The sequence below is a fragment of the Podarcis melisellensis genome (assembly GCF_964234715.1).
Source record: "Podarcis melisellensis genome assembly, chromosome: 9".
In the NCBI taxonomy this organism is placed as follows: Eukaryota; Metazoa; Chordata; class Lepidosauria; order Squamata; family Lacertidae; genus Podarcis; species Podarcis melisellensis.
The window spans coordinates 2539064-2566862 of record NC_138541.1 but is presented as its reverse complement, the minus strand read 5'-3'; the positions used below and the strand labels follow the sequence as shown (position 1 = coordinate 2566862).

Here is a 27799-nt window from a genome sequence, read left to right as displayed (position 1 = left end):
CACGAATCTCTTCTCTTCTTCCCACTCCCCGCAGCCTGCTGATGAAAAGGGACTGGGCCTCCCAGCCAAACTGAAAAAGGCAGATCTGGCAGGAACAGGAATCTGGGAGAATTTGCAGGAGAACCACGGCCCAAGCGAAGCAGGCACCAAGAACCAACCATATTAGGCAATGGAGTCAAAACACGTGTGTGTGTGTGTTGCATTCTATAATCCTTTAAAAAGCTCCTGGGGAAATGTGGGTTATTGTATTTGACTGTCACTGGGAGGGATTAAATGACTTGCATTCTCCCTCTTGGAATTTATTCCCCATACGCCTTGATTTTTGCAGGCGATAAACCCAGCAGTCCTGAAAGAACAGGAGAAAATGCACAACCCTTCCCATTCCAGCAGCTCACTTCCAGCAGGAGACAGAAGTTATAACACCCCTCCACTGTTTATCTCCAGCATCCAATATTCAGATATATACTGCTCCAGGACTTGGAAGATCCAAGAGCAAACCACTTTAGCAACACTGGGAACAAGGCATAAATCACTCTTTTTAGTGGACTTCGGAACTCCCTGCCACTTGACACCAGGCAGGCGCTTTCGCTGTGCTCTTTTCGGGGTCTGCTGAAAACAGTCTTGTTCAGACAAGCCCGCCCAGGCGTTGTGAAGGTAGACGTGAGTTTTAATCTGCTTTTAGCCTGCTGCTATTTTAACTTTTCAGAAGTAAATTTTAGGAAACAATTAAACAAACATTCCTTCAAATGTTGGAAGGAGATAAAGAGACGTTCCTTCAAATGCTCAAACGCGAGATGTGATTTCCTAGCTAGCCTCAAAGTGAGAAGAGCATTTAATCCCCCCCCCCATATTCAGTCTGCATGGCACTGGGGTGGGGTCTCCCAGAAGGGAAATAGCCTGCCCCACCTGTTTTGATAGACCTTGTGATTGCAGCAACAAAAGCCACACCAGGAATGACAATCTAATCAGTGCCCAGATTTTAACCAAATCATGCTTCCTTTGACCACTGGCAAGTGCAAACAGGGACAGCCCTTTGCCCCACTCAACGCACAGACTTTACCCGCTTACCTGGGAGTAAGTTCCATTGAAAACAGTGGGACTTACTTCTGAGCAGACAGATAAAGGTTGCTCAATTTGCAATAAAGGAATAAACGCCCACGTTATTCCTAAGACATGGCTGGATGCGGAAGCATTGCAATGGAAGGATTTAAAGTGGATTAGTGGCCTATCCCTTCAAAATTATGGGAAGGGCTTTGCATGTCAGCAAAGCCCTTCATTTCCTTCATTTGGAGCCGGAGTTTTATTTTCAGGATAAAACAGGGCTCTGTTTTTGCACCTACAACCCCCCAACACCACTTTTAATTGTTCTCCAGTTGGAATTCTTCTACACTTGGAAGGTATGTTTGGGTTTGGTTTGGTTCTAAATACATTTTATTAGATTTTCTTCCAACTACTGTATACAAAAGTGAAAATCACCATAACAGAAACAATAATAAGAAACACACGCACACACAAAACTATATACCAAAACAATTTCAAATCCAAAAATAGAGATTCTCTGAATCCTGTGACTTCCCTCCAGCCCTTCCCCTGGTTCCTTAATTTTTCTTTTCAACTGCATATCATTACTATTCAAAAAATCATCATCATCCAATTTTCTCTATTATATCTCTAAAACTACAAGTGTTCTTAAAACCCTGCCAGTGTGTTAACTTGGTTACAATACTTTTACAACAAACGTTTCCCATTCTTTTCTGAATTTCTCGTCGTCTTGGTTTCTGAGCTTTCCAATTAATTTAGCCATTTAGGCGTATTCCATTAACTTGATTTGCCAGTCTTCTTTAGTTGGGACAGCTTCTTCTTTTCCATCTTTGGGCTAAGAATATCCGGGCGGCGGTCGTGGCATACAGAAACAATTTCTTTGGAAGGCATATTAAGGCAGAGCAGCGGAGTCTCCACATTACAAATATCATTTTTTTAAAAAAATAATATTTATTAAAGTTTCAAAAAATTACAAAAGTAAAGAAGAAAAGAAAGAAAGAAAGAAAACACAGAAAAATAGAAACAATTAAAAAACAAACCAATCTTTCCATAACTTATCTTTCATTTGCTTGTTTCCTTGACCTCCTCACACCTCCCTTTTTTGTATTCTAGTTCAATTAACTATTTCAGCAAATCCTTTCCATCTTTGTTTTTGTCTTAATAATTTATCTTAATATAATATAACTTTACATTCTCACCAATTAACAATCCATTTTTACTTAATCCTTTACAACATTTCTGCTAAAACCACATAACTTCATTCCAGCATCCTTCTAACATTCTTTAATTTTACAGTGTTTCTGTAAATAGTATTTAAATTTCTTCCAATCTTCTTCCACCGACTCTTCTCCCTGGTCTCGGATTCTGCCAGTCATTTCCGCCAGTTCCATGTAATCCATCACCTTCATCTGCCACTCTTCCCGGGTGGGTAGATCTTGTGTCTTCCAATACTTCGCTATAAGTATTCTTGCTGCTGTTGTAACAGACACATTACAAATATCAAAGCCATCTGAACTGCAATGGCTTCTTCCTGCCCCTCAGTTCTAGGAACTGCCACCTTAAAAATGTCCAGATTAAACATAAGAATCATAAGAAAATAAGGGCAGCCTGGTGGGTCAGGCCAAGGGCCCCTCTAGTCCAGCATGCTGTTCTCACAGTGGCCGACCAGACAGGATTCGAACACAAGAGCAGCTCTCTTGCGGTCTTAAACAAGCAGCTTCACAACAGATTGGGAAGAAAGTGCTGTGAGTTTCTGAGGGAGGAAGGGGGCATTGAGGCCGTGAGCCCGAGGCTCTTCTAATTCCTAAATCCAGTAAGGATTCAATTGCTTCTTGATAGATAATGGCCACACTAAATATGGGCCATTAAGGGAACAAAGGAAGTGGCTGTGTGCCAGAGGACAATGGGTGGAGGGGCCCCTCCCTTAACTGCCTGATACAAAATCCTTTAATGCTTGTTTAATGCTTAGGTTGAGCCTTTAATGCTTGCTTATCCCCCCCCCCAAAAAAAACCCTTTTCTTTCCCTCTGTATTTTTGTTTGAAACCACACAGAGCAACTTGGGACAACCCAGTCAGATGGGTGGGATATAAGAATTATTATTATTCTTGAAAACACAGACATTTTGGACTTAAAAGGTTTTAATAATGTATTTGGGTGGCATGCATATTTGTGGTATGATAAGGTCAAAGCACATAAAGTGTTTAAAAACCATATTGTCAGGAAAGCATTGTTTAATGTCTGGACAAGATACAAGGACCGTCTTGAAAATAAAACCCCAAGGTGGTTGGCACCGATGGAAGCGAAGGCTCAGAAAAAGCTCAATATGGAGGCCAAATGGCCGAAATATTGGGAAATTATGGAACATGAGGGAGATAAATTAAAATTGCAGAGCTTTGAAAAACTAAAAAACAAAGTGCAAGATTGGCTTCATTATTATCAAATAATGGAGGCATACAATTTGGACAATAAAACCGAACTAGAATACAAAAAAGGGAGGTGTGAGGAGGTCAAGGAAACAAGCAAATGAAAGATAAGATATGGAAAAATTGATTTGTTTTTAATTGTTTTTATTTTTCTGTATTTTGTATTTTTTGTTTTGTTTTCTTTTATTTTTGCAATTTTGTTGAAACTTCAATTAATATTATTTTTAAAAAGCATTATTATTATTATTATTATTATTATTATTATTATTATTATTAATTATTATTATAGCTAGCTAGAAGCTAGTGGGCTGCAGACTGGGCAGCTAAACAACAGAGCCATGCCTGGTTTCTGCTGGGATCCAAGAAGCAAGACTTTCTTGGGGTGCAATGCTGTGAGCATTTCCATCCTAGGCTCAGATTGCACATATGTGTAAATAAACCATATATCCTAAAGACACCAGAGTCTCCGCTGTCCCTCATTTCAAGGAAGCCGAACCCTGGGGGAACTCCTGGAACCCGAGGTTGGAGATTGGCGTGACATGCAGCAAGATATAAAGCAATAGCACATATGGAAAACAAGTTCGAATCCCACACGGATGCCAATTAGGTTTTTAGAAAATCTTTAAGGTTTGCTGGAAAAGAAAAGGTTTCCAATGCTAAGGTGTTCCACATAGCAATCGTTATGCAGGTGTAGAGTGCCTCTAGATTTGGAGCTTTCAGTTAAGGACCAGGTGCGCAGCCTGGGAGTCATTTTGGACTCACAGCTGTCCATGGAGGCGCAGGTCAATTCTGTGTCCAGGGCAGCTGTCTCCCAGCTCCATCTGGTACGCTGGATGAGACCCTCTCTGCCCGCAGACTGTCTCGCCAGAGTGGTGCATGCTCTGGTTATCTCCCGCTTGGACTACAGCAATGCGCTCTACCTGGGGCTTCCTTTGAAGGTGACCCGGAAACTGCAATTAATCCAGAATGCAGCAGCTAAACTGGTGACTGAGACCCCATAACACCAGTCCTGAAAGACATACACTGGCTTCCAGTACGTTTCCGAGCACAATTCAAAATGTTGGTGCTGACCTTGAAAGCCCTAAACGGCCTCGGCCCAGTATACCTGAAGGAGCGTCTCCACCCCCATCGTTCTGCCCGGACACTGAGGTCCAGCGCCGCGGGCCTTTTGGTGGTTCCCTCACTGCGAGAAGCAAAGTTACAGGGAACCAGGCAGAGGGCCTTCTTGGTAGTGGCACCTGCCCTATGGAACGCCCTCCCACCAGATGTCAAAGAGAAAAACAACTATCGGTCTTTTAGAAGACATCTGAAGGCAGCCCTGTTTAGGGAAGTTTTTAATGTGTGACATTTTAATGTATTTTTAGGGCTTGCTGATCGAAAGGTCGGCGGTTCGAATCCCCGCGGCGGGGTGCGCTCCCGCTGCTCGGTCCCAGCGCCTGCCAACCTAGCAGTTCGAAAGCAACCTCGGGTGCAAGTAGATAAATAGGGACCGCTTTCTAGCAGGAAGGTAAACGGCGTTTCCGTGTGCAGCTCTGGCTCGCCAGAGCAGCGATGTCACGCTGGCCACATGACCCGGAAGTGTCTTCGGACAGCGCTGGCCCCTGGCCTCTTGAGTGAGATGGGCGCACAACCCCAGAGTCTGGCAAGACTGGCCCGTACGGGCAGGGGTACCTTTACCTTTACCTTTAATCTTTGTTGGCAGCTGCCCAGAGTGGCTGGGAAACCCAGCCAGATGGGCAGGGTACAAATAAATTATTATTATTATTACCGTATTATTATTATTCATGGGACTCATAGCTGACAACACAGTGTAGTGGTTAGAGTAGCTCTGGGGAGACCAGGGTTCACACCCTACTTGGCCTGAATTCTCTCACTGCCTTTCCTACCTCGCAAAATTATTGAACCAATAAAATGAGATGGAAAACAAACATGTCTGCTGTTACACAGAGGAAAACAGAGAGTAATAATGAATGAAATGAATATAGTACTGGCCTCTGCTCCTCCATGATCTAGCCCCGTTTACAGCCATGTCAAAAACTAATTGAATCTGCGTTTTGTGAATGCCACAAAATAAACTCTCTCACATTTTTTTTTCTGTCCTGAATTCCCCTCCCCCCCAATCCTGTTTCACTGATCCTGAGGCTGTGTTTTTAAAATTGCGTTTTTAAATTGCTGTAACCCGGCTTGGCACCTTATGGCAAAAGACAGGTAATAAATCAAAATAACCACTGCAACGTAAATGTCTTTCTGCCTCCCACTTATAAGGATGTGCCTGGGCTTGCTCTGAAATCAGAATATCCAACAGATACTCTCAGCTTTCTCTAGGCAGGAAGGCTCTAATAAGTGGGGAAACTGCACCTGTTGAATTTCTGCCTGCAGAGCAGCTGCTAAAGGCATACAAACCCTTTAGAGAAAAATATGCCCATCTGAGTTATTAGCATTTAGCACTGTAGCAGAGCTTTACCAACCTGCCCCAGTTGTTTTGGACTCCCGCCAGTGATGGAAATTGTAGTCTGAAACATCTGGAGGCAAAGACAAACCTGTCCTAAACCGCCAACAAAACCAAGTTCTCACAAACCTAGCTAAGATTCCCGCATTGCAGGGGGTTGGACTAGATGACCCTCGGATCCCTTCCAAGTCTACAATTCAATGATGCTATGATTACAGAGTAGTCTCTGCTGCCACCTGGTGGTGTTCTGGCTAAAAGACGTTGAGACCTGAGTTCCACATGTCTCTACACAACAAAGCACTTTCTCAGCTATTTTGCATGCACAAGAATGCGTGGCCCTTATTCCCAAGTTTGGGAAATAAAATTATATATGGGACAGCAAAGGATATAATAGATTCTTAGAGAACAGTAATATGTTGTAACCAGAATCGAAGTCTAAAAGGGGAAGTAAACGTACTTTTAGTATTTTCATTCTTGTAATAGTTATTATTATTTCTCATCGGTAGAAGGTAATGTTAATTTAGGCTTCTTTGTTTTGCTTTCTGTATATGGGGCTACCTTTGAAGGTGACCCGGAAACTACAACAAATCCAGAATACGGCAGCTAGACTGGTGACTGGGAGCGGCCGCCGAGACCACATAACACCGCTCCTGAAAGACCTACACTGGCTCCCAGTATGTTTCTGAGCACAATTCAAAGTGTTGGTGCTGACCTTGAAAGCCCTAAACGGCCTCGGTCCAGTATACCTGAAGAAGCATCTCTACCCCTGGACACTAGGGTCCATCTCTGAGGGACGTCTGGTGGTCCCCTCCCTGCAAGAAGCAAAGCTACAGGGAACCAGGCAGAGGGCCTCCTCGGTAGTGGCGCCCGCCCTGTGGAACGCCCTCCCATCAGATGTCAAAGAAATAAACAAACATCTACCTGACATTTAGAAGACATCTGAAGGCCCTGTTCAGGAAAGCTTTTAATGTGTGACATTTTAATGTACAGTACAGTATTTTTAATCTTTGTTGGAAGCCACCCAGAGTGGCTGGGGAAACTCAGCCGGATGGGCGGGGTACAAATAAATTATTATTATTTGATTTGAAGAGCAGACCACCACACTTCTTGTTTCCCAAGTGCTGCAGGGGGTTGGGCTAGATGACCCTTTGGGTGCCTTCCAAGCCAAGAAAAGTACCAGCTGCTGATTCCTGTTGCTCAAGCTGCGGTTAAAGTTACAGGAGCAAGACGGGGAAGATGTTCAAAATTCCTTGTCGACCTTAGCTGCCCTTGAACTTGTGAATACGTCCCGCTCTCCTGGCCTCTGCCCCCTATTCTTGCACGCTTTTTGGACCCCCAGACATACAAACAGCCACTTATTGGCTCTTTCCCCCCAGTTGCCTCTTAGCTGGCCAGCTCCCATCCCGTTGCTAGGCGCCTGCTAAGATGCTCTGGTTGCCTAGCAACCCTGCTGTTGCAATCGCTGGGCGTCCGCTCAGAACTACCGCTCCCAGGGTGCTTTGGGCTTTGCCACACCTGAGATGGGGGGGTCCTGATGTTGCTATGGTCACGAAGGCAAACAATATGGCTGCGTCCAGCCCAGCAGGGCAGAAGGGAGCTGGTGGAGAAGCTCTGAGCCCGGTCCAGGGGGGCACCTAGAGGCTGGCAAGGATACAGGGGAGACGGGCATCAGCATGGCCAACGGGGAGCTGGATGAGGAGAGCCTGAACGACCTGTACAGTTGGGTCGATGCCATCCCTCTTTCGCGCCCCAAGAGGAACATCGCCCGCGACTTCAGCGATGGAGGTTTGGGGCGGCCAATTTTGTGTGTGTCCTGGCACTTGTATATGTGTGTATCACAGTAGATTATAGAATCATAGAATTCAGGGCCTTGGGCTTGGGCTGATGCCAGCAGCTGCTGAAAAAGTCATGCAGACTTAATAATAATAATAATAATAATAATAATAATAATAATAATATTTTATTCCTATCCTGTCCATTGGGCTGATGCCAGCAGCTGCTGAAAAAGTCATGCAGACTCTATAAACTTCAAACATTAAAAACTTCCCTATACAGGGCTGCTGCCTTCAGACATCTTCTAAAAGTGTCCCTATTTTCCAGGGACAGTCCCAGATTTACAGAAGCCGTCCAGCCAGCTTCTGATTTGATCCCAGAATGTCCCGCTTCTCCCGCTTAGGACGTCCCTATTTTCACTGCAGAAATGTTGGAGTGTATGGTGGGACAATCTATATTTTCATCAGGAAAATGTTGGAATGTTTGGGGTTATTCTACCCTTGAGAGACAAGTAACTATACAACCTTTAGAAGGCATCTGAAGGCAGCTCTGCATAGGGAAGTTTTTTTTTAATGTGTAACATTGTATTATGTTTTTATATACATTGGAAGCTGCCCTGAGTGACTGGGGCCACCCAGTCAGATGGGCAGGAAATAAATATTAAAATTTTATTATTATTATTATTATTATTATTATTATTATTATTATTATTAAATAGGATGGCCCTATTTTTGTTGGAGAAATGTTGGAAGGTATGAGTCATAATAATAATAATAATAATAATAATAATAATAATAATAATAATAATATATTTATACCCCACCCCTCTGGTTGGATTTCCCCAGCCACTCTGGACAGCTCCCAACATAATATTAAAACACGATAAACATTGAACATAATAATAATAATAATAATAATAATAATAATAATAATAATAATTTATTTATTATTTATACCCCGCCCATCTGGCTGAGTTTCCCCAGCCATTCTGGGCGGCTCCCAATCAAGAGTTAAAAACAGTACAGTGTTACATATTAAAAGCTTCCCTGAAGTTTTTAAGGAGAGGCTGCTGAGATGTGGGGCCATGTGGGGCTCTTAAAGTCACATCAACACTGAGTCATGCATGCACTGTACTGAGGCAGACTCGGAGACTGCAATTAATCCAGAATGCGGCAGCTAGACTGGTGACTGGGAGCGACCGCCAAGACTACATAACACAGGTCTTGGAATACCTACCGTTACATTGGCTCCCAGTGCGTTTCTGAGCACAATTCAAAGTGTTGGTGCTGACCTTGAAAGCCCTAAACGGCCCAGTATACCTGAAGGAGTGTCTCCACCCCCATCGTTCTACCCGGACACTGAGGTCCAGCTCCGTGGGCCTTCTAGTTCCCTCACTGCGAGAAGCAAAGCTACAGGGAACCAGGCAGAGGGCCTTCTCAGGGGTGGCACCCGCCCTGTGGAACACCCTCCCACCAGATGTCAAAGAGAAGAACAACTACCAGAGTTTTAGAAGACATCTGAAGGCAGCCCTGTTTAGGGAAGCTTTTAATGTTTGATGCATTACTGTATTTTAATATTTTGTTGAAAGCCACCCAGAGTGGCTGGGGAAGCCCAGCCAGGTGGGTTATAAATAATAAATTATTATTATTAATTATTATTATTATTATTATTATTATTATTATTATTATTATTATTATTATTATTCTGCATGTAATTTTGTAAGCGGCTGTCGTGTTGCCCAGCCACATGGGTGGGGTATAAATAAATTATTATTATTAAGGTTTCATTTGATAGTTTCTGCTTGGATTGGAGATATGTCGGGCCACCATAGATGAAGTCTGCAGGAAAAGCCAGGGATGGGGTGGGCTTGGGGGGGGTCATCAGCTGATTCTGCACCTACTTCTCCCTTTGATTTCCCACGCAGTTTTGGTGGCCGAAGTGGTGAAGTTTTACTTCCCCAAAATAGTGGAAATGCACAACTACGCTCCGGCTAATTCTACGCAGCAGAAGCTCTCCAACTGGGGACACCTGAACAGGTCAGTGACACCCCTGAGCTATGTCCTGAATTTAGAACCCACCGCTGCCGGCTGAGATATGGGATGTGTCAACTGGGAACACTGAATGTTAAATGCTGCTCGATTTGCTTGGTGATGTCCTCGTCTTCTTTGCGGATTTTGCTGCATTTCGCTGCAAAACGGAGCATAGCGGGCTGTTGAACTTTGAAACACCTTTGGAAATCCATCACAGCCTTCCAGAGCTGCCCATGTACTCCCAGGAGTCAAAAACCTGGGTGCCTTAAGCACTTGGCAACCCTATCCTGATGCGTCCAAGGCATTGCACCCTGTGTCCAGTGGCGTAGCGTGGGTTGTCAGCACCCGGGGCAAGGCAAGTAATTTGCGCCCCCTAACCCATGGTAGGCTACTCTGCCAGGTAGGGGCAGAGAGCTGCGAGTGCGAGCGCACCCCCCCAGATGTTGCGCCCGGTGCAGCCGCCCCCCCCCCTGCACACCCACGCTACGCCACTGCCTGTGTCCCAGTGGGGACTTTGGATACGCTAACTTGATTTCATTGCAACTAATCCAGAATGCGGCAGCTAGACTGGTGACTGGGAGCGGCCGCCGAGACCATATAACACCAGTCTAGAAAGACCTACACTGGCTCCCAGTACGTTTTCGAGCACAATTCAAAGTGTTGGTGCCGACCTTGAAAACCCTAAACGGCCTTGGCCCATTATACCTGAAGGAGCGTCTCCACCCCCATCGTTCTGAGGTCCAGCGCCGAGGGCCTTCTGGCAGTTCCCTCCCTGCGAGAAGCCAAGTTACAGGGAACCAAGCAGAGGGCCTTCTCGGCAGTGGCACCCGCCCTGTGGAACGCCCTCCCACCAGATGTCAAGGAAATAAACAACTATCAGACTTTCAGAAGACATCTGAAGGCAGCCCTGTTTAGGGAAGCTTTTAATGATTAATAGGTTATTGTATTTTAGTGTTCTGTTGGAAGCCGCCCAGAGTATCTAGGGAAACCCAGCCAGATGGGTGGGGTATAAATAATAAGTTATTATTATTATTATTGCACCCTGTGTTCCAGTGGGGACTTTGGATACGCTTGATTTCATTGCCTTTCTTCTTCTGCAGGAAAGTGCTGAGCAAGCTTAACTTCTCCATCCCAGAAGACATGGTCCGGAAGATTGCCCAGTGCACCCCTGGGATGGTAGAGCTGGTGCTGATTCCCTTGCGGCAGAAAATCGAGGAAAAACAGAAGCAGGCCAAGATGTCTAGCTCCTATCAGGTTAGCAGAGCCCGGAAGGAAGGAGGGATAGAAGGCAATTAGCCCTGGCCTGTTGCATCTTGCACTGTTACAGCATTTCCGTTCACCTGCAACCTTGCAAGTCATACTAGCAACAGGAAACTATTGTGCCCATTTTACAGATTACAGAACTGAGGCTGAGAGACAGCAGTTTGCCCCAGAGCGCCAACAAGTCCTGGCTAATGGCTCAGCCAAGTCCAAACCGCTGCCTCCCAGATCCACGTGGAGCCATCAAGCCTGCGGGCTGCAAATGCGGCTTCTTGTTGCGCCATAATCACTACTGCTCATGCTCTGTGCTCCTGCATAGAGCTCATTCATTTCAATGGGACTTCCACAGGAGAACTTCCCAGTGGATCATGCCCAGCATTTGTAGCGGTGCAGTGAAAATAATAAGCCACCTTAAATTCACCAGTTTTTTTTCATGCAACCGTTCTTTGTCCGTTGGCATTTTTTGGTCATTGCACCACAGTTTATTTTGCATGTGGGGACAAAGCCATCAGGTTTATGCCACAGAGTATAAATAAAGTGGGACAGTCCCTATCAGCAAAGCAAGAAACGGGCCAGGCTGCTTGCTATTTTTCTGGAGAGCAGCAGAGGGTGCTCGCACCCTAAGTTCACCAAACTGATTCTTTCAGGCACTGGGAACACGGTGTCAAGATTAAGGCTGCAACCGCAGCATGCATTGCTTCTGAAAGACGTTTTCTTAGCATGTTCTTCTGAAATGTTTCTTGCTGTGCTGCAATGCCGAGATCTCTGGAAAGTGAGATTAATCGATGGGGGTGAAGTTAGATCTGGCCAAAGCAGCAGCTGGCTGCTCTTCTGTTTACTGCTGAATCGGGGGAAAATGGATTGGAGTTTGTTCTGATTCAGCAGAGGGTTTTCCTAGGAAATCAGAGAGGCAAATGGAAAACCTCTTGGACGTGTGTTTCCTAGGCAAGCCCCTTTTCACGCCTTCCTCCTTTCTGCTTCCTTCCAGGGCCATCCTCCAACCGCTGTGGGCTCCTGCAGTCTTTGCTCCTTTCCGTCTCCATTGCCCCAGGTCTCAGCCTTTTCCCTCTTCAGCACAGCCCCTCCTCGAAGGTCCCCCCTCTCGCTCCCCCTCTTTCCCCCTCTGCTTATCTGATCCACAGGCTCCAGGCTGGGGGGCGCTTGGGATTGCCAGTGGCGTAGCGTGGGGGGTGCAGGGGGGCCCGGCCGCACCGGGCGCAACATCTGGGGGTTAGGCTTAGCGGGCGCAAATCCACAGGTTAGGGGGCGCAAATCCATGGGTTAGGGGCACAAATCCATGGGTTAGGGGGCGCAAATTACTTGCCTTGCCCGGGGTGCTGACAACCCACACTATGCCACTGGGGATTGCCAGTTGAGTTGCCCGTTGCTTGAAGGGTTGTCCCTCCTCTTGCAAAAGGGTTGCCCGTTATTGCAAAATGCCACATCCTTAAGGTAAAGGTAAAGGGACCACTGACCATTAGGTCCAGTCGCAGACGACTCTGGGGTTGTGGCACTCATCTCGCTTTATTGGCCGAGGGAGCCAGCGTACAGCTTCCAGGTCATGTGGCCAGCAGGACTAAGCCACTTCTGGCGAACCAGAGCAGCGCACAGAAACGCCGTTTACCTTCCTGCCGGAGCGGTACCTATTTATCTACTTCCACTTTGACATGCTTTTGAACTGCTAGGTTGGCAGGAGCAGGGACCGAGCAACGGGAGCTCACCCCGTCACGGGGATTCGAACCACTGACCTTCTGATCAGCTGAGTGAATCTCGCTCGCCCTCTTTCCCCCTCTGCTTGTCTGATTCACTCAGCTAAAGCATCCTGGCAGATGGCCATCCAAACTTTGCTTAAAATTCTCCATGGAAGGAGAGTCCACCACCTCTTGAGAGAGACTGTTCCACTGTCAAACATTTCTCCAATGAAAATAGAGATGTCCTATTTAACTTATTTATTACTACACCATTACTATTATTATTATCAGAGCTAGAAGCTACAACATTTCTCCAACAAAAATGGGAACATCCTATTCAATAATAATAATAATAATAATAATAATAATAATAATAATAATAATTTATACCCCGCCCTCCCCGGGCTCAGGGCGGCTAACACCAGTAAAATTACAGCAAAACCATAATGGGGGGGGGGGGGGACACCAATTTAAAATACAGGTTAAAATGCGATTTAAAAGGCAGCCTCATTTTAAAAGTAGCCCATAGATCAAAACCGTAAGGGGAGGGAAACATAAGGGCCAGACTGAGTCCAAACCAAAGGCCAGGCGGAACAGCTCTGTCTTGCAGGCCCTGCGGAAAAATGTCCAGTCCCACAGGACCCTACTCTCTTGGCACAGAGCATTCTACCAAGTCGGGGCCAGTACTGAAAAGGCCCTGGCCCTAGTGGAGACCAATCTAACCACCTTGTGATTTGGGACCTCCAAAATGTTGTCATTTGTGGACCTTAAGGTCCTCCACAGGATATACCAGGAGAGGCGGTCCCGTAGGTCTTATTATCTTATTATTTATATCCCACCCATCTGACTGAGTTGCCCCAGCCACCCTGGGTGGCTTCTAAAATATATTAAACAATAATAAAACACCAATCACTGAAAGCCTCCCTGTACAGAACTTTCTTCAGATGTCTTCGGATGTGTAGTTACTTCTTTCCTTGGCTTCAAGAAGGTTGCATAACTCCATGCCCTCCAACGTTTCTCCAATGAAAATAGGGATGTCCTAAAGAAATGCGGGACATTTCGGGATCAAATCGGAAACCGGGACGGCTTCTGTAAATGTGGGACTGTCTCTGGAAAATAGGAAGACTTGGAGGGTCTGAACTTGCTGGAAAAGTAAAGGATTCTGGCAAGAATAAGAAGAGATTGTAACTCTCCTTATCGCCTGCGGTGAATATGAAAAAAAAGGCAGATCTGCGTCGAGAGGCCAGTGCACGGATTCTTCCATGGCGTGAGCTGGGCTGCAAAATCTCTTTTCTTGGATGGATTCCAGGAAGGGAGCCAGGTCAGGGCTCTTTCATGCCAGCCTGACGCATCTGGGACTGAGGCAGAGAATATGAATGGCCTCCGTCCGAAAGCACCGGGCTCGAGCTGTTTGATCTGCCACAGCCCATCCACAAATGACAGCCGGCGGTTGTGGAGTAATGGGTGGGCCGTGCGCGCCAAAACACTGCACTTGCACTCCGTACAGCACGTGCGGCTGTCAGCCGAGAGAAGGAGCCAGCAATCCTACGTGCAGCCCGTTTGTGGGACTCAACGGAACGAGATCGGCCGGTGCTGCAACTTGCTTAATGCAGCGCAGGGCGGCCTGGCTTGACCCTCCCTGTCCAGCATCTAGAAAGAAGCCAGGGAATTTACACCCAGGGTAGGGGCAGGGGCGGCATCCAGGAAACCCCCTTGCAGGGCAGGATTGCAGTAACCCTTCCTCACTGCCTGCTCTCCCTCCCTGCCCCACAACTGGTATTCAGTGGTAACTGCCTCTGAACCTGGAGGTTCTACGTAGCAGTCATGGACAATAGTCATTTATCTGCCTCTCCTCAGTGCATCTGTCTCTAGTCCTCAATGGCTGCCCTTACTTTCTTTGCTTCAACCAGAGTTAAGGTTGCCATAATTTGAAGAGCGCAAAAGGGTACGCTATGATGACTCATTTTAAATACCCCTACTATATATAGGGGATGCGGGTGGCGCTGTGGGTTAAACCATAGAGCCTAGGACTTGCCGATCAGAAGGTCGGCAGTTCGAATCCCCGCGGCGGGGTGAGCTCCCGTTGCTCGGTCCCTGCTCCTGCCAACCTAGCAGTTCGAAAGCACATCAAAGTGCAAGTAGATAAATAGGTACCGCTCCAGCAGGAAGGTAAACGGCGTTTCCATGCGCTGCTCTGGTTCGCCAGAAGCGGCTTAGTCATGCTGGCCACATGACCTGGAAGCTGTACGCCGGCTCCCTTGGCCAATAAAGCGAGATGAGCGCCGCAACCCCAGAGTCAGTCATGACTGGACCTAATGGTCAGGGGTCCCTTTACCTTTTTATTCCTTAATAAGGGACGCAGGTGGCACTGTGGGTTAAACCACAGAACCTAGAACTTGCCAAACAGAAGGTCGGAGGTTCGAATCCCCATGACGGGTGAGCTCCCGTTGCTCAGTCCCTGCTCCTGCCAACCTAGCAGTTCAAAAGCACGTCAAAGTGCAAGTAGATAAATAGGTACCGCTCCGGCGGAAAGGTAAATGGCGTTTCCGTGCACTGCTCTGTTTCACCAGAAGCGGCTTAGTCAAGCTGGCCACATGACTCGGAAGCTGTACGCCGGCTCCCTCGGCCAGTAAAGCGAGATGAGCGCCTAACCCCAGAGTCGGCCACAACTGGACCTAATGGTCAGGGGTCCCTTTACCTTTATTGAACTATTATTATTATTATTATTCCCCGCCCATCTGACTTGCCCCAGCCCCTCTGGACGACTTCCAACAGATATAAAAACATAATAAAACATCAAACATTAAAAAGCTTTCCTATCCACAGCTGCCTTCCAATGCTTTCTAAAGGTTGTACAGTTACTTATCTCCTTGGCTCGGGGGTCACATAACTCCATACCCTCCAACATTTCTCCGATGAAAATACTTTATACTTTATTGTATACAGTGAGATTACAGGAGCACCCCCCACTCAGCTCTCTTGGTCTTAATTCCCCTCGTTTACTGACGCACATCCACCAAACCTGAAAGTCAGTTGCCCTGTTGTTACCTTTCCATTCAGCAGCCTTACAGCCCATGGATAGAAGCCGTTCTTTACCCTGTTGGTGCGACTAATCCTGCTTCTATATCTTCTGCCCGAGGGCAGGAGATCAAGAAAGTGCAGGCCAGGGTGTGAATCATCCCTGAGAATCATCTCCTGAGGCAACGTTCTTCCGCTATTTCATCCAGCAGATTCATGGGACAGCCCATAATATCTTGAGCTGTATTCACCACCCTCTGTAGGCACTTCCTATCCGTTGATGTCAAACCAGCGTCCCACACCGTGATGCAGTGCGAAAGGACACTTTCTATAGTGGACCGGTAGAAGGAGATCATAGGGACGTTCTAAGGAAAAGTGGGAAATTCTGGGATCAAATCAGAAACCAGGACGGCTTCTGTAAATCCGGGACTGAAAATAGGGATTTCCTCTATTTATTTATTCCTCTATCTATTTATTTGGGAGTCTGGCCTTGGGGTGGGCTTTGAGGTCTCCTTAGTGCATGACTGCTCATGGCCTGATCCTGCCAAAGAAAATAATCTCAAAAGCCCGGGAAGCCTCCCCTCTCTCTGACAGCTTCTCAGGAGCTCCAGAAATGATTTCGGTGGCTGTTCCTCAACGGGTCGCCAAACTGCTGTGCCTCTTCCCTTTGCTGCCCTCCTTTCTCTGCTGCTGTGGGATTAATCCTGCCCTGCTCAGAGGCTGCTGCGACCCCCATGTTCCTTTCCAAGCTCACACCTGCATGTTACGACTCAAACCAGCATCAGACCAGAAGGTGGGGAGAAGCCAGTTTAATTGAATACAGTGGTACCTCAGGTTAAGTACTTAATTCATTCCGGAGGTCCGTACTTAACCTGAAACTGTTCTTAACCTGAAGCACCACTTTAGCTAATGGGGCCTCCTGCTGCTGCTGCGCTGCTGGAGCACGATTTCTGTTCTCATCCTGAAGCAAAGTTCTTAACCTGAAGCACTATTTCTGGGTTAGAGGAGTCTGTAACCTGAAGCGTATGTAACCTGAAGCGTATGTAACCTGAGGTACCACTGTAGTGTTGATGTGGCCAGGAGGGCTTTTCATGGAGGAAGGGAGGAGCGGGACCCTGAGGGCTCGAAGAGTCAACTTGCTTTTCTTCTCTGGCTCTCTCGACACAGGAGCTGGGAATGCGCTCGACTCTGGAGGAAAACAACTACCTGGATACAGGTAGGATCAATGTTTTAGCTATACAGACCTTTGTCAGCAAGGTGATGTCTCTGCTTTTTTAAGATGCTGTCTAGGTTTGTCATTGCTTTTCTCCCAAGAAGCAGGCGTCTTTTAGTTTTGTGACTGCTGTCACCACCTGCAGTGATCATGGAGCCCAAGAAAGTAAAATCTCTCACTGCCTCCATTTCTTCCCCTTCTATTTGCCGGGAGGTGATGGGCCCAGTGGCCATGATCTTAGTGGTTTTTTGATGTTGAGCTTCATAAATGACTAAACAACAACAAAGGATCAATGCTGGATCAGGCCAGAGCACAAGAAGAGCCAGCTGCTGGATCAGACCAATGAGTAATCTAGTCCAGCATCCTGTTCTCACAGGGGCCGACCACATGCCTGTGGGAAACCGGCAAGCAGGATTCGAACACAAGACCACCTTTGTGGTTCCCAGCAGTTGGTATTCAGAAGCAATGCTGCCTCTGACTATGGAGGCAGAGTGTAACTATCGTGGCTGGTAGTGATTGACAGCTGTCCTCCTCCGTGATTTTGTCTAACCTTTGAAAGCCGCCCGGGCCATCATTGCCTCCTGTGGCAGAGAGTTCCATAGATTAACTCTGCACTGCATGAAGAAGGGCTTCCATTTGCCTGTCCTGAAACTTCCATCACCCAGCTTTTAAACGTGTCTGTGGGGTATTCCAACTAGAGTTGGGACCACAAGATTTATTCAGTCCAATGCAGGAACCTTTTGCCCAACATGGGACTCAAACCCACAACCCTGCGGTTAAGAGTCTCCTGCTCCACCGAGTGAGTTAACCCCAGTCCTAAGCCCTGGAGGAGACTTGCTGCCAGTCAGTGTAAGCCAGAGGTCGGCAAGGTTTACCAGCCATGAGCTGGATCACTCCCATGGAGATAGTCCGTGGGCCGGAGTGGCGCAGCGCGATGCCGGAAATTGCATCTGCGCATATCTGCGACGCCGAAAATCGCTACTGCGCATGCCCAGACACCGAAAATCGCACCTGCATAGAAGCAATTTCCGGTGTCTGGACATGCGCAGATGCGATTTCCGGTATCCACGTATGTGCAGATGCGATTTCTGGCACCGCTCGGTGAGTCCCCGCACCGCACTGTGCCGGTTTAGCGCAGTGCGCAGGGGACTCGCCAAGTGGGTGGCTCGGTTCAGGGGTTGCTCGTGGGCCAGTAAAGCGGTCTTCGTGGGCCACATCCGGCCCATGGGCCACACGTTGGCAACCCCTGGTGTAAGCCATACTGAGCCAGAGGACCCAGAGGTCTGACTCAGTACAGTGGATGCTCGGGTTGCGAACGTGATCCGTGCAGGATGCACGTTGGCAAACCTCAGCGTTCGCAACCTGCAGTGGCGTGTCTGCGCATGTGTGGGTTGCAATTCGGTGTTTCTGCACATGCGCGAAGTGCAATTTAGCACTTCTGTGCATGCACGACCGCCGAAACCTGGAAGTAACTCGCTCTGATACTTCTGGGTTTTGGCGCATCCGTAACCTGAAAAAACGCAACTGAAGCACCTGAAACCTGAGGTATGATTGCTGTACAAAGTGGCAGCCTATCCTTCTAGAGGGATATTTATGCATATAGCTAAGAGAGTCTATTTATTATTATAAAATTTTCACATGACCCCAGGAGGTGCTGGAACCTTACCCTCAAAGGCGCCCTCCTCCATTGTCTCCCGAGCCAGACGGATGTCAATCAATCATAGCCATTATTTATTATTAAGCCGTGTATGCATCTTTTTCCTAAATCAGTCACCAGAATGCAGGAAGGAACAGGATCCATCCGTCAGGGACTGTGCTGAGGAGGGCTGCACTGATGAGGAATGGTGGGAGCCTGCTCCTGACCAGAATCCTGAATCTTCCCAGGAGCAGTGGGGCAGTATAGATTTGGAACCGTGGTTCGCAGAGGGGCATAGTTCAGAAGACAAAAGTTGGGAAGAACTGGGTGGTGAACAGCTAGGAGGAGGAGAACCGGCAGGGAGAGAGAGAGTTAACAGACTCTGGTTCACTGGAAAGTGTCCAGCCGTTCAGTCCAAGGTTGTCACGGTCCAGTTCACGGGGGATCGAAGTCCTGGCTGGGGACGTCAAGACCGGGGGCAAGATAGCGGAGTGGGAGCAGGAACGGGAGATCAGAAGCCAGGAGTTGGGAAGTCAAGAGTCCGAGGGTCAGAGAGCTGGGAGTCAAGAAGCCAAGGGTCCGAGGATCAAGAAGCAAGGAGTCACGAAGTCATGGGTTCGAGGATCAAGAAGCAAGGAGTCACAAAGTCAGGGGTCCGAGGATCAAGAAGCAGGGAGTCATGAAGTCAGGGGTCCGAGGATCAAGAAGCAAGGAGTCACAAAGTCAGGGGTCCGAGGATCAAGAAGCAGGGAGTCATGAAGTCAGGGGTCCGAGGATCAAGAAGCAAGGAGTCAAGAAGCCGAGGTTCGAGGATCAGGAAACAAGACGCCAAACGCAGCAAGGCAGGGAACGTGTTGCTGTGGCAAAGAGCTGAAGGGAAAATCTGACCTTATATCCCTTCCCGGCTCTTGCAACCAGGTGCTGTTAGTTACCAATCGGCCTCACCTGTGTGGCCGCACCTTGTCTCTTCAGAACAAACTTAGGAAGGCCCCAGTCCTGCGAAGCCCTACTGGTCACAGGGCCTGGCTCCTGCACACACTCCTGACAAAGGTCAAGGAGATTAGATAAGGTGGCTGCACAGAAGGCACGGTGGATGCAAGATCAGGTTGCAAGACGAGGAAGTGACTCTGGGGGAGAAGTGGGTGTAAACCTTAACTGGGAGCACCTTTACTCCGAGAACGGACTCTTTGCTCTTTCACTGTGATCATTAGAATCTCTTTAAATGGAAAGAGACTATTTTTGCTTTGTTCTGCTTATGCACGGCCAAAGCGAGGGAGGAAGCCACTTCCCCGAACCCTGACACCATCCATCGCAGTATTGTCTACACTGACTGGCAGCAGATTTCCAGGATTTTGGGCAAGAGTCTCTCTCAGCCCTGCCTGGAGATGCCATCGAGGACTGAACCCGGGACATTCTGCAGCATGCAAAGCAGATGTTCCATCACTGAGCTGTGGACCTTCCCTAATAAGATGGACCAATAAATAATAAATTCTCATGGGATTTTTTTTAATTTTTAAAGTCATATAAAGGCATAGATAGCTATAAATACAGTCTCCATTGAATTCTGGTTTCATTGTGGGGTGGGGATTTTGGAGATCCTACATACCTCTCATTACAGTCTCTGTTTCGCATTTTACAGGCTTCACTTCAAAGCCCAAGCCCAACAGCACCCAGGACTCTCCTGGGTTGGAAAGGTAATTTTAAAAAAGAGAAAAATTACTGGCAGTTAGGGAAACCCTGTCTTGCCAGGGCTGGCAGTACAGCTGCAAGCTATTATTATTATTATTATTATTATTATTATTATTATTACTACTACCCTGCCATAACTGCCTCTTGTGGCAGGGAGTTCCATAGTTTAAGGAGCAGGTCCACCAGGTTGGGCGGCCCGGTGGAAATCCTCTTGGTTCTTTCTCTCACCTGAGCCCTGCGGCAGCCTCAGTGCCGCCCTGTCTGTGTCCTTTGCCAGACTTCCCCAGCATATGCCCTCCAGGCATATTTGACCACTGCTCAACTCCCACCCGCCCCCTCCCCATCTTATCCCCACAAACAGCCCTGTGAGGTAGGCTGGGAGGTGGCGAACGGCCACAGCGAGCTAAGCGGGGATTCGAACCCCGGCCTCCCAGGTCCCCAAAGACAGGCACTCTAACCACTAGTCCACACTGATATTGCTGGACTGGCAGCATTCATCAGCGCCGGCAGCCAGCCAGCCAGGGAGGAGGAGTGGGGAGGTCGTAGTTCATCTGGGGGCGCCACGTTGGCGAGCTCTGCTGCGAACTGGGATAGCTAAATGGAGCCTCCAGGATTAGTGGCAGTCTAGCTGAAGCCCTGAACCAAATCTGGGCTTTTGCTTTGACCTGGTAAAGTATGTACCTGGCTGCTCTGTGTGTGTGTGTGTTGGGTAGGAACCCCCAGGTTTTTGCACCACCGTGACCTCCAGAACTTTTCCTTGTCTCCAGGGGGCCTAAAGGACATCAGAGCTACACGGTGCCTCTGCAAACGGATGCCAACCTCCGACTCCACTTAGCAGAGAGGGAACAAGCCCTTCTGGCCTCGCAGGAGATGGTGCAGGTGAGAGAGGCGCTCCTTTGCCTTCCCCTGAGGCCCAGCCAGGTTCATCTTCCTCACCCAAACTTTAGCCCTGCCCTGCCCTTCCTCAGGTGCCAACAGACTCAAAGATGTCAGTTCCTATTGCCGCAGAATGGGCATTATGTGGCACTTGCAACAGCGCCCCTTCCGCCTGCTTCTACAGGTGGGCAGGGTTAGTCTGGACAGACGTGTCTGAGGCTGTTAGCCACACGCACCACCCGAGGAACTCCCTGCCACAGGATGCCGGTTGTGGCTGCCTCAGGGCCCTGGGTCTCTTTCCTCTCCACCAGGAGCTGCTGGGGCTACCCTTCGAAATCTACCCCTCTCTGTCTCTTCCCTGGTCCAGATCCTTCAGATGAAGGTCCGCCGCTTGGAGCATCTCTTGCACCTGAAGAACGTCCGGATCGATGACCTAACCCGCCGCCTGCAGCAGGCGGAGCAGAGGCGGAAGTGAAGACGCCGTCTCGGGTTCCCCTCTCTGGTGCCCATCAGACGATGTTTTCAGATGGCCAGGCCTTCTCTCTCTCTTTCTCTGTCTCTCTTTCTCTCTTTCCTGCCACCTCTTCCTTTGCAAACAGCTGCTTTCAGGCTCCAGGCAGGCTGAGACGTCAGAGCAACAAAGGCTGGCAGAGGTCCCAAGTCTGGCTGGCGCGGGCAGATGGCCTCACCGATGCCCAGAGGCCAGGGATGGGATGAAAAGCAGGAGTCAGCCAAGAGGTGCCAGGCCAGGAGGACGTGCCCTCAATTCTCCCCAACCCTCTTGCTGGTCCACATCCAAGGGGTAGACTGCCCTGGTACAGGGAGCTCTGCTGCTCAGGGATGAGAGCTCCCTCTTGGGCTCTCCAAAACCAGCACTCACTTGAGAGTTCCCCACTCAGTGACAGTCTAGGAAATGGGCTTGTGGCTTCGCTGTTGCCGTGGACACCCTGCTTGCCGCCTCCTCACCTGGTGACTAGGTCCAGGCCCGCCTCCTCCCAGGTGAGGCCAGCCTCTGGGCCTTGCCCACTCTCTCCCAAGTCCTTGCGCTTGCAGGTGGCACTGGAACATCTCGAAGGCTCTGCGGGCTGTGGATGGAGCAACAGGGCGTTCTGCCAGGAGCCTTGAGCTCTGTGATTTTCTCTCGAGGAGAAAATGTAGTTTCAGGGTGCACGTGACATCCCTCAGGGGGGAGGATCCTGCTGGTGCATTCCCCCTGGGAAATGTAGTTTTGAGAAGAGCCTCAAGCCTTTTTGTGGGTGACGTGGCAATAAGGATCCAACGTGCTTCTCTCTCCAGCATTGTTTTCAGCTTTGGGGGGGGGGCGATAGTTTTGGCTGCTTCTTCTGCCTCTTCATCTCCCTGCTCCCAGTGCTGCAGATGTGCAGATGGAAGGGTTCCCCCATAGACCCCACTTTTTCTGCAGTGAGGGGCAGGCACCTCGTGCATTAAATAGGGAGTGGGTCACTCCTTGAACCCTGTTGGTGCCCGTGAAAGCTTTTTGCACAACTGCACTCTGTGCCTCTGTGGCAAAGGGCATGCAAATCCCAGCTGTGAAAGAAAAGGGTTGCAAACCCAGCAGGCAAATGGGGCTCTTGCACAAAAGTGGAATCTGCAGATGCAGCAGCGACAAAGAGGCGTCGTGACTTCCGCTTGATAAGTTAGTTGCAGGCCTGTGTTTTGAACATAGGTTCCCCAATTTTATTTTGTTTTTAAATCCCGTTCTCTTTTTAAGTCAACTTCCTTTTTTTTTTGCCAAATGAAAGAAGGCAGCTGCTGCTGTCCTAAGCCAGACTTTGCCAACTTGGTGCCCCCCCCGATGTTTTGGATGACAGCTCGCGGGTCGGTCGTTGCTCAGAAAGCATAAACCGACGGCTATATTATCTGAAGATTGGTGGGCCAAGGAGACCGTCCTTGGCGATAGGAGAAAAGTCATTTGCCTTACCCTCCAAATCTAGACCTATCAGGTGGGAGGTTTTGTGAGAGTTTGGGAACACCACCCGGGATGTCTTTTTACCTTGCAAGCCCTGTTTTTTCCCTCTTGGGATTTTGTGCCAGATCTTCACATATGCTGGGCCACTAAGGAAGGTTTCCATCCAATGAATTTCAGTCCAAACAGAACCGAACGTTGTTGCTGCTTTGTTCTATTATTTGGCCCTTGCTGTATGCAATTCAGTCTGACCTTGCAGACCTCCAACATTCTCTCTTATTGACCTCAGGATCTGCCCATCATATGGGGGTGTGCAGATTTTTTTTGCAGCAAGCTTCAATTATGGCGTCAGCAGACCTGCGCACAGCCTCCAACAGACCTCTGCATATAATTCTGCGTGGGCTTCACTGCTCAATACTGTGTAAGATTCCAAGCTTGCCACGGAGACTCTTGAGTAGGCTCTCCCTGTTTAGCTCCCATAATGACCTCTTCTTCCAACACAATAGATCTCAGGAACTGCCATGCAGATCTCAGAATCTTCTAGAGATGCCTGCATCTGCCCCGCTGACGCAAGGGAGGGTTGAATTCAGGGGTCGCCAACGTGGTGCTGTTTGACCCCAGCTCCCATCACATGGACCAGTGATCAGGGATGATGGGAGCAGTAGTCCCAAAACGTTTAAAGGGACACCACATGGTCTAAACCATGGGGCCTTCTCCTAGCGCCCCAGGGAGCTGGAGGAGATATCCCACTTCCTATTGTCCTCAGGCATCTAGTGAGCAATTCACATCATAGCTATTGTTTTCCTTGGTGAAAATGGTGCCTGTGGATTTCCCCCACCAGGCGTTTGTGACGGTTGCAGCCTGGAACACAGAACTTGAAGGGACAAGCCAATCTGCTTCAAAACATGCCATTCCACCATGGCTGCTGCCCCGGGCTCTCGGAGGCGGACCCGCATTTCCTTATGCCATGCAGAAAAAGGAACGTGGCCACAAGGGATGGGGGAAGGCTGGCACCGTGCCACGCCCTGACTACGATGAAGGCAGACTTGAGCATTTTCTCAGAGATGCTGTCTAGAGCAGACACAAGATGGGCGTCCTTGGCCCAGCTCTGATGCGAAAACGGTGGCGTGGACGAGCAGACCCTCCCGCCGATGGAGCAGGCGTTCTGATCAGTTGCTTTTAATCAATCGCTTTTCGATTATGGTGAAGCTAATGTTGTATCTGGGTAACGTTGGGTCATCATGGGCCGGGGTTTCTGTACAATGGTGTTTTTCTTTGCATAGGGGCTTGTCTGAAGATCTTTCAGCATTAAAACGGTTTATCCTTCTCGTTCCTCGTCTCTTTTATTTGGAGCACTCTAGCAGCAGGGAAGAGGGACGCGGGTGGCGCTGTGGTCTAAACCACAGAGCCTAGGACTTGCCGATCAGAAGGTTGGCGGTTCGAATCCCCGGGGTGAGCTCTAGTTGCCTGGTCCCTGCTCCTGCCAACCTAGCAGCTCAAAAGCAAGTTGAAGTGCAAGTAGATAAATAGGTACCGCTCCGGCGGGAAGGTAAATGGTGTTTCCATGCGCTGCTCTGGTTCACCAGAAGCGGCTTAGTCATGCTGGCCACATGACCTGGAAGCTGTACGCCGGCTCCCTCGGCCAATAGAGCGAGATGAGCGCCGCAACCCCAGAGTCAGCCACGACTGGACCTAATGGTCAGGGGTCCTTTAGCAGCAGGGAGAGTGCTCCAAAAGATTTTGGAGCAGCACTCCCAAGCTAGGGCTCTCTCGATGCTTTAGGCAAATGCATGGGGAGAAGGCTATAATGGATACTAGCCACAATGGGGATGTTCTCCCGCACTGCCAGAGGTGTCATGCCTTTGAATATCTGTTTCTGGGAATCATAGGCTGGCAAAGCTAAACATACCCAGCTCCTTCAACCGTTCCTCATATGGCTTGGTTACCCGACCCTTGTTTGTCTTGGTTGCCTGCCTCTGCACACCTTCCAGTTGTCAACATCCTTCTTAGATTGTGGTACCCAGAACTGGACACTGAACTCTAGGTAGGGTCTGACCAAGGCCAATAGAGGGGAACTATTACTTCACTGAGCACTAAACTTCTGTTGATGCAGCCTAGAATAGCATTATAGAATACAGGGACATGGGTGGCACTGTGTTCTAAACCACTGAGCCTCTTGGGCTTGCCGATCAGAAGGTCGGCGGTTCAAATCCCTGCAACGGAGGCTCTGTCCCAGCTTCTGCCAACCTAGCAGTTCGGAAGCACACCTGTGCAAGTAGATAAATAGGTACCGCTGTGGCGGGTAGGAAAATGGCATTTCCGTGCGCTCTGACACTCATCACAGTCCTCCGTGCGCCAGTAGCAGCTTAATCCTGCTGGCCACATGACCCGGAAAACTGTCTGTGGACAAACGCCGGCTCCCTCGGCCTGAAAGTGAGATGAGCGCCACAACCCCATAGTCACCTTTGACAGGACTTAACCATCCAGGGGTCCTTTACCTTTTACCTAGAATAGGATTAGCTTTTATTTATTTTTTGCTGTTGCCGCTGCTGCATCATCACACTGTTGACCTATGCTAAGCTACTGGTCTACTATGACCCCTAGAACAGTTTTACATGTACTACTGGCAAGCCAGGTGTCCCCCCCATCTTATATTTGTGCAGCTGGTTCTTCCTGCCTAAGTGCAGAACCCTGCTTTTGTACCTGTTGAAACTCAATTTTGTTAGTTTGTTTTCCCCCCAATTTTTTTATTGATTTTCAATATTTAAAGCATCACATAAACACATAAAAACACTCAACAAAGAAAACACAGCAATAAACTAAACACATACAAAAAAGTCTATTTCTTCTAGTACCCAACTACTTCACATTAATAGGGGACTTCCTCAAATCCCCCCTAACTGAATTTCATTATATCACTTTTATAACAGTTCTCCAAATTCATATTTCTAATAATGTTAACTCCTTTCATTTACTAACCCTTTCTCCTTTACTATTATTCTAATTTTTAATACTTACTAACACCTATTCCTATTCTACACCTAAACCTATTTGATACTTCCAAGGATTTTCTATTTATCTTTAGCTAAATATTCTTTAAATTTCATCCAGTCCTCTTGTGTCTCCTCTTCTTTCTGATCGCGGATTCTTCCAGTCAGGTCGGCCAGCTCCAAAAAGTCCATCATCTTCATCTGCCATTCTTCATTTTGTTAGTTTGGTCCCAGTTCTCCAATCTGTTGCAGTCATCTTGAACCCCGATTCATCTTGAACCCCTGACTGGGGCCTTGTTTCCAGAACCCCAGCTGCCATTTGCTCCCATAGATTGTATCTCATATCATCTCGTTTGCTCTGTGTTCCTTGATCTCTGGGGAGGCACCATGGCGAAACCCAACCTCCTGGCTCCCCGTGAAGGGCAAAGAAATCAGGCCCAGCAAAGGAAGCAGGAGACCAAGGCTGTCGATGACTAATGGGACGAAGAAACAAGACCCCTCTCTCGGCTACAGACCATCCATTAGTGAATTATGGATTCTGATGAGATTACCCAAGTTATTCTGGGCTGCCGGGAGCAGAAAACAGATCGCTCCTGGCTGCTTCTGGGAGACAAATTTATTTTCTCAAGTGTGGTAGGGTGGCATGTGGGTGCACAAAGCACATTTCGGTGACTGGCTGCAGAGGCAGACCGTCGTCACAACAACGCTTGACATGGGGGCATTTTTATAGACTAATTGGAATGGTAGAGTTGGAAGGGAGCCCAAAGGTCATTGAGTCCAACCCCCTGAAATGCAGGGGTCACAGCTAAAGCTATGGGATGTAATCAGTCAGTCAAGTACAACATTTATTGTAATGCTAGAGAAGACATCCGAGGGAATGTTGGGTTCAGCCAGTCGAAACTTCCTGTTCTTCCTGGCAGGAGCATCCTTCCTTTTGCATGTGATAGAAGGTGGGTGTGACCTAACCTATCCAGGTAACAAAAGGACGAGTCACATAGCACACCTCTCTTTTTAACTTCCTTCTTCATTGGACCAGCTTCTAGTTAGGACGGCTTTGCTAGCTCTCAGCTAGCAGAAGCACTGGGATTATTCCTAATAATAATAATAATAATAATATATTATTTATACCCCACCCATCTGGCTGGGTTTCCCCAGCCACTCTGGGCAGCTTCCAACAAAACACTAAAATACAATAACCTAGCAAACATTAAAAGCTTCCCTAAACAAGGCTGCCTTCAGATGTCTTCTAAAAGTTTGGTAGTTATTATTCTCTTTGACATCTGGTGGGAGGGTTTTCCACAGGGCTGGTACCACTACTGAGAAGGCCCTCTGCCTGGTTCCCTGTAACTTGGCTTCTCGCAGCAAGGGAACCGCCAGAAGGCCCTCGGCGCTGGACCTCAGTGTCCGGGAAGAATGATGGAGGTGGAGATGTTATGTGGTCTCAGCGGCCGCTCCCAGTCACTAGTCTAGCTGCCGCATTCTGGATTAGTTGCAGTTTCCAGGTCACCTTCAAAGGTATCCCCACATGGAGCGCGTTGCAGTAGTCCAAGCGAGAGATGACTAGAGCATGCACCACTCTGGCAAGACGGTCTGCGGGCAGGTAGGGTCTCATTCTGCGTACCAGATAGAGCTGGTAAACAGCTGCCCTGGACACCGAATTGACCTGCGCCTCCATGGACAGCTGTGAGTCCAGAATGACTCCCAGGCTGCGCACCTGGTCCTTCAGGGGTACCTCTGCTGGTTCTTAGGTCTTGCTTCCCATAGCTCAGTTGGTTAGAGTGT

The 27799-nt window shown here is 48.5% G+C and overlaps 1 protein-coding gene and 2 long non-coding RNA genes across 4 annotated transcripts in view; all 3 read left to right on the top strand.

Annotated features, from left to right (window-relative positions):
* LOC309377861 overlaps positions 1-27799 on the top strand; it is a 176086-nt gene that overhangs the window by 53001 nt on the left and 95286 nt on the right. The window lies entirely within an intron of this gene.
* Positions 37-6798, top strand: LOC309377864. The gene is made up of 3 exons (XR_014171742.1): positions 37-235; positions 329-654; positions 6481-6798. It is a non-coding gene; the product is annotated as an uncharacterized lncRNA (long non-coding RNA).
* On the top strand, positions 7002-24356 carry SPEF1 (sperm flagellar 1). Of its 2 annotated transcripts, XM_081925427.1 has the most exons (8): positions 7002-7699; positions 9612-9723; positions 10818-10971; positions 11966-12028; positions 16854-16902; positions 20175-20229; positions 20992-21103; positions 21468-24356. In XM_081925427.1, the coding sequence occupies exons 1-8, from the start codon at positions 7588-7590 to the stop codon at positions 21573-21575; spliced, it is 765 nt and encodes a 254-aa protein (XP_081781553.1). In that variant the 5' UTR covers positions 7002-7587; the 3' UTR covers positions 21576-24356. The 2 variants fall into 2 exon arrangements, with proteins under 2 accessions (XP_081781553.1, XP_081781554.1); XM_081925428.1 differs by lacking the exon at positions 11966-12028 and having other exon boundaries at positions 7372-7699.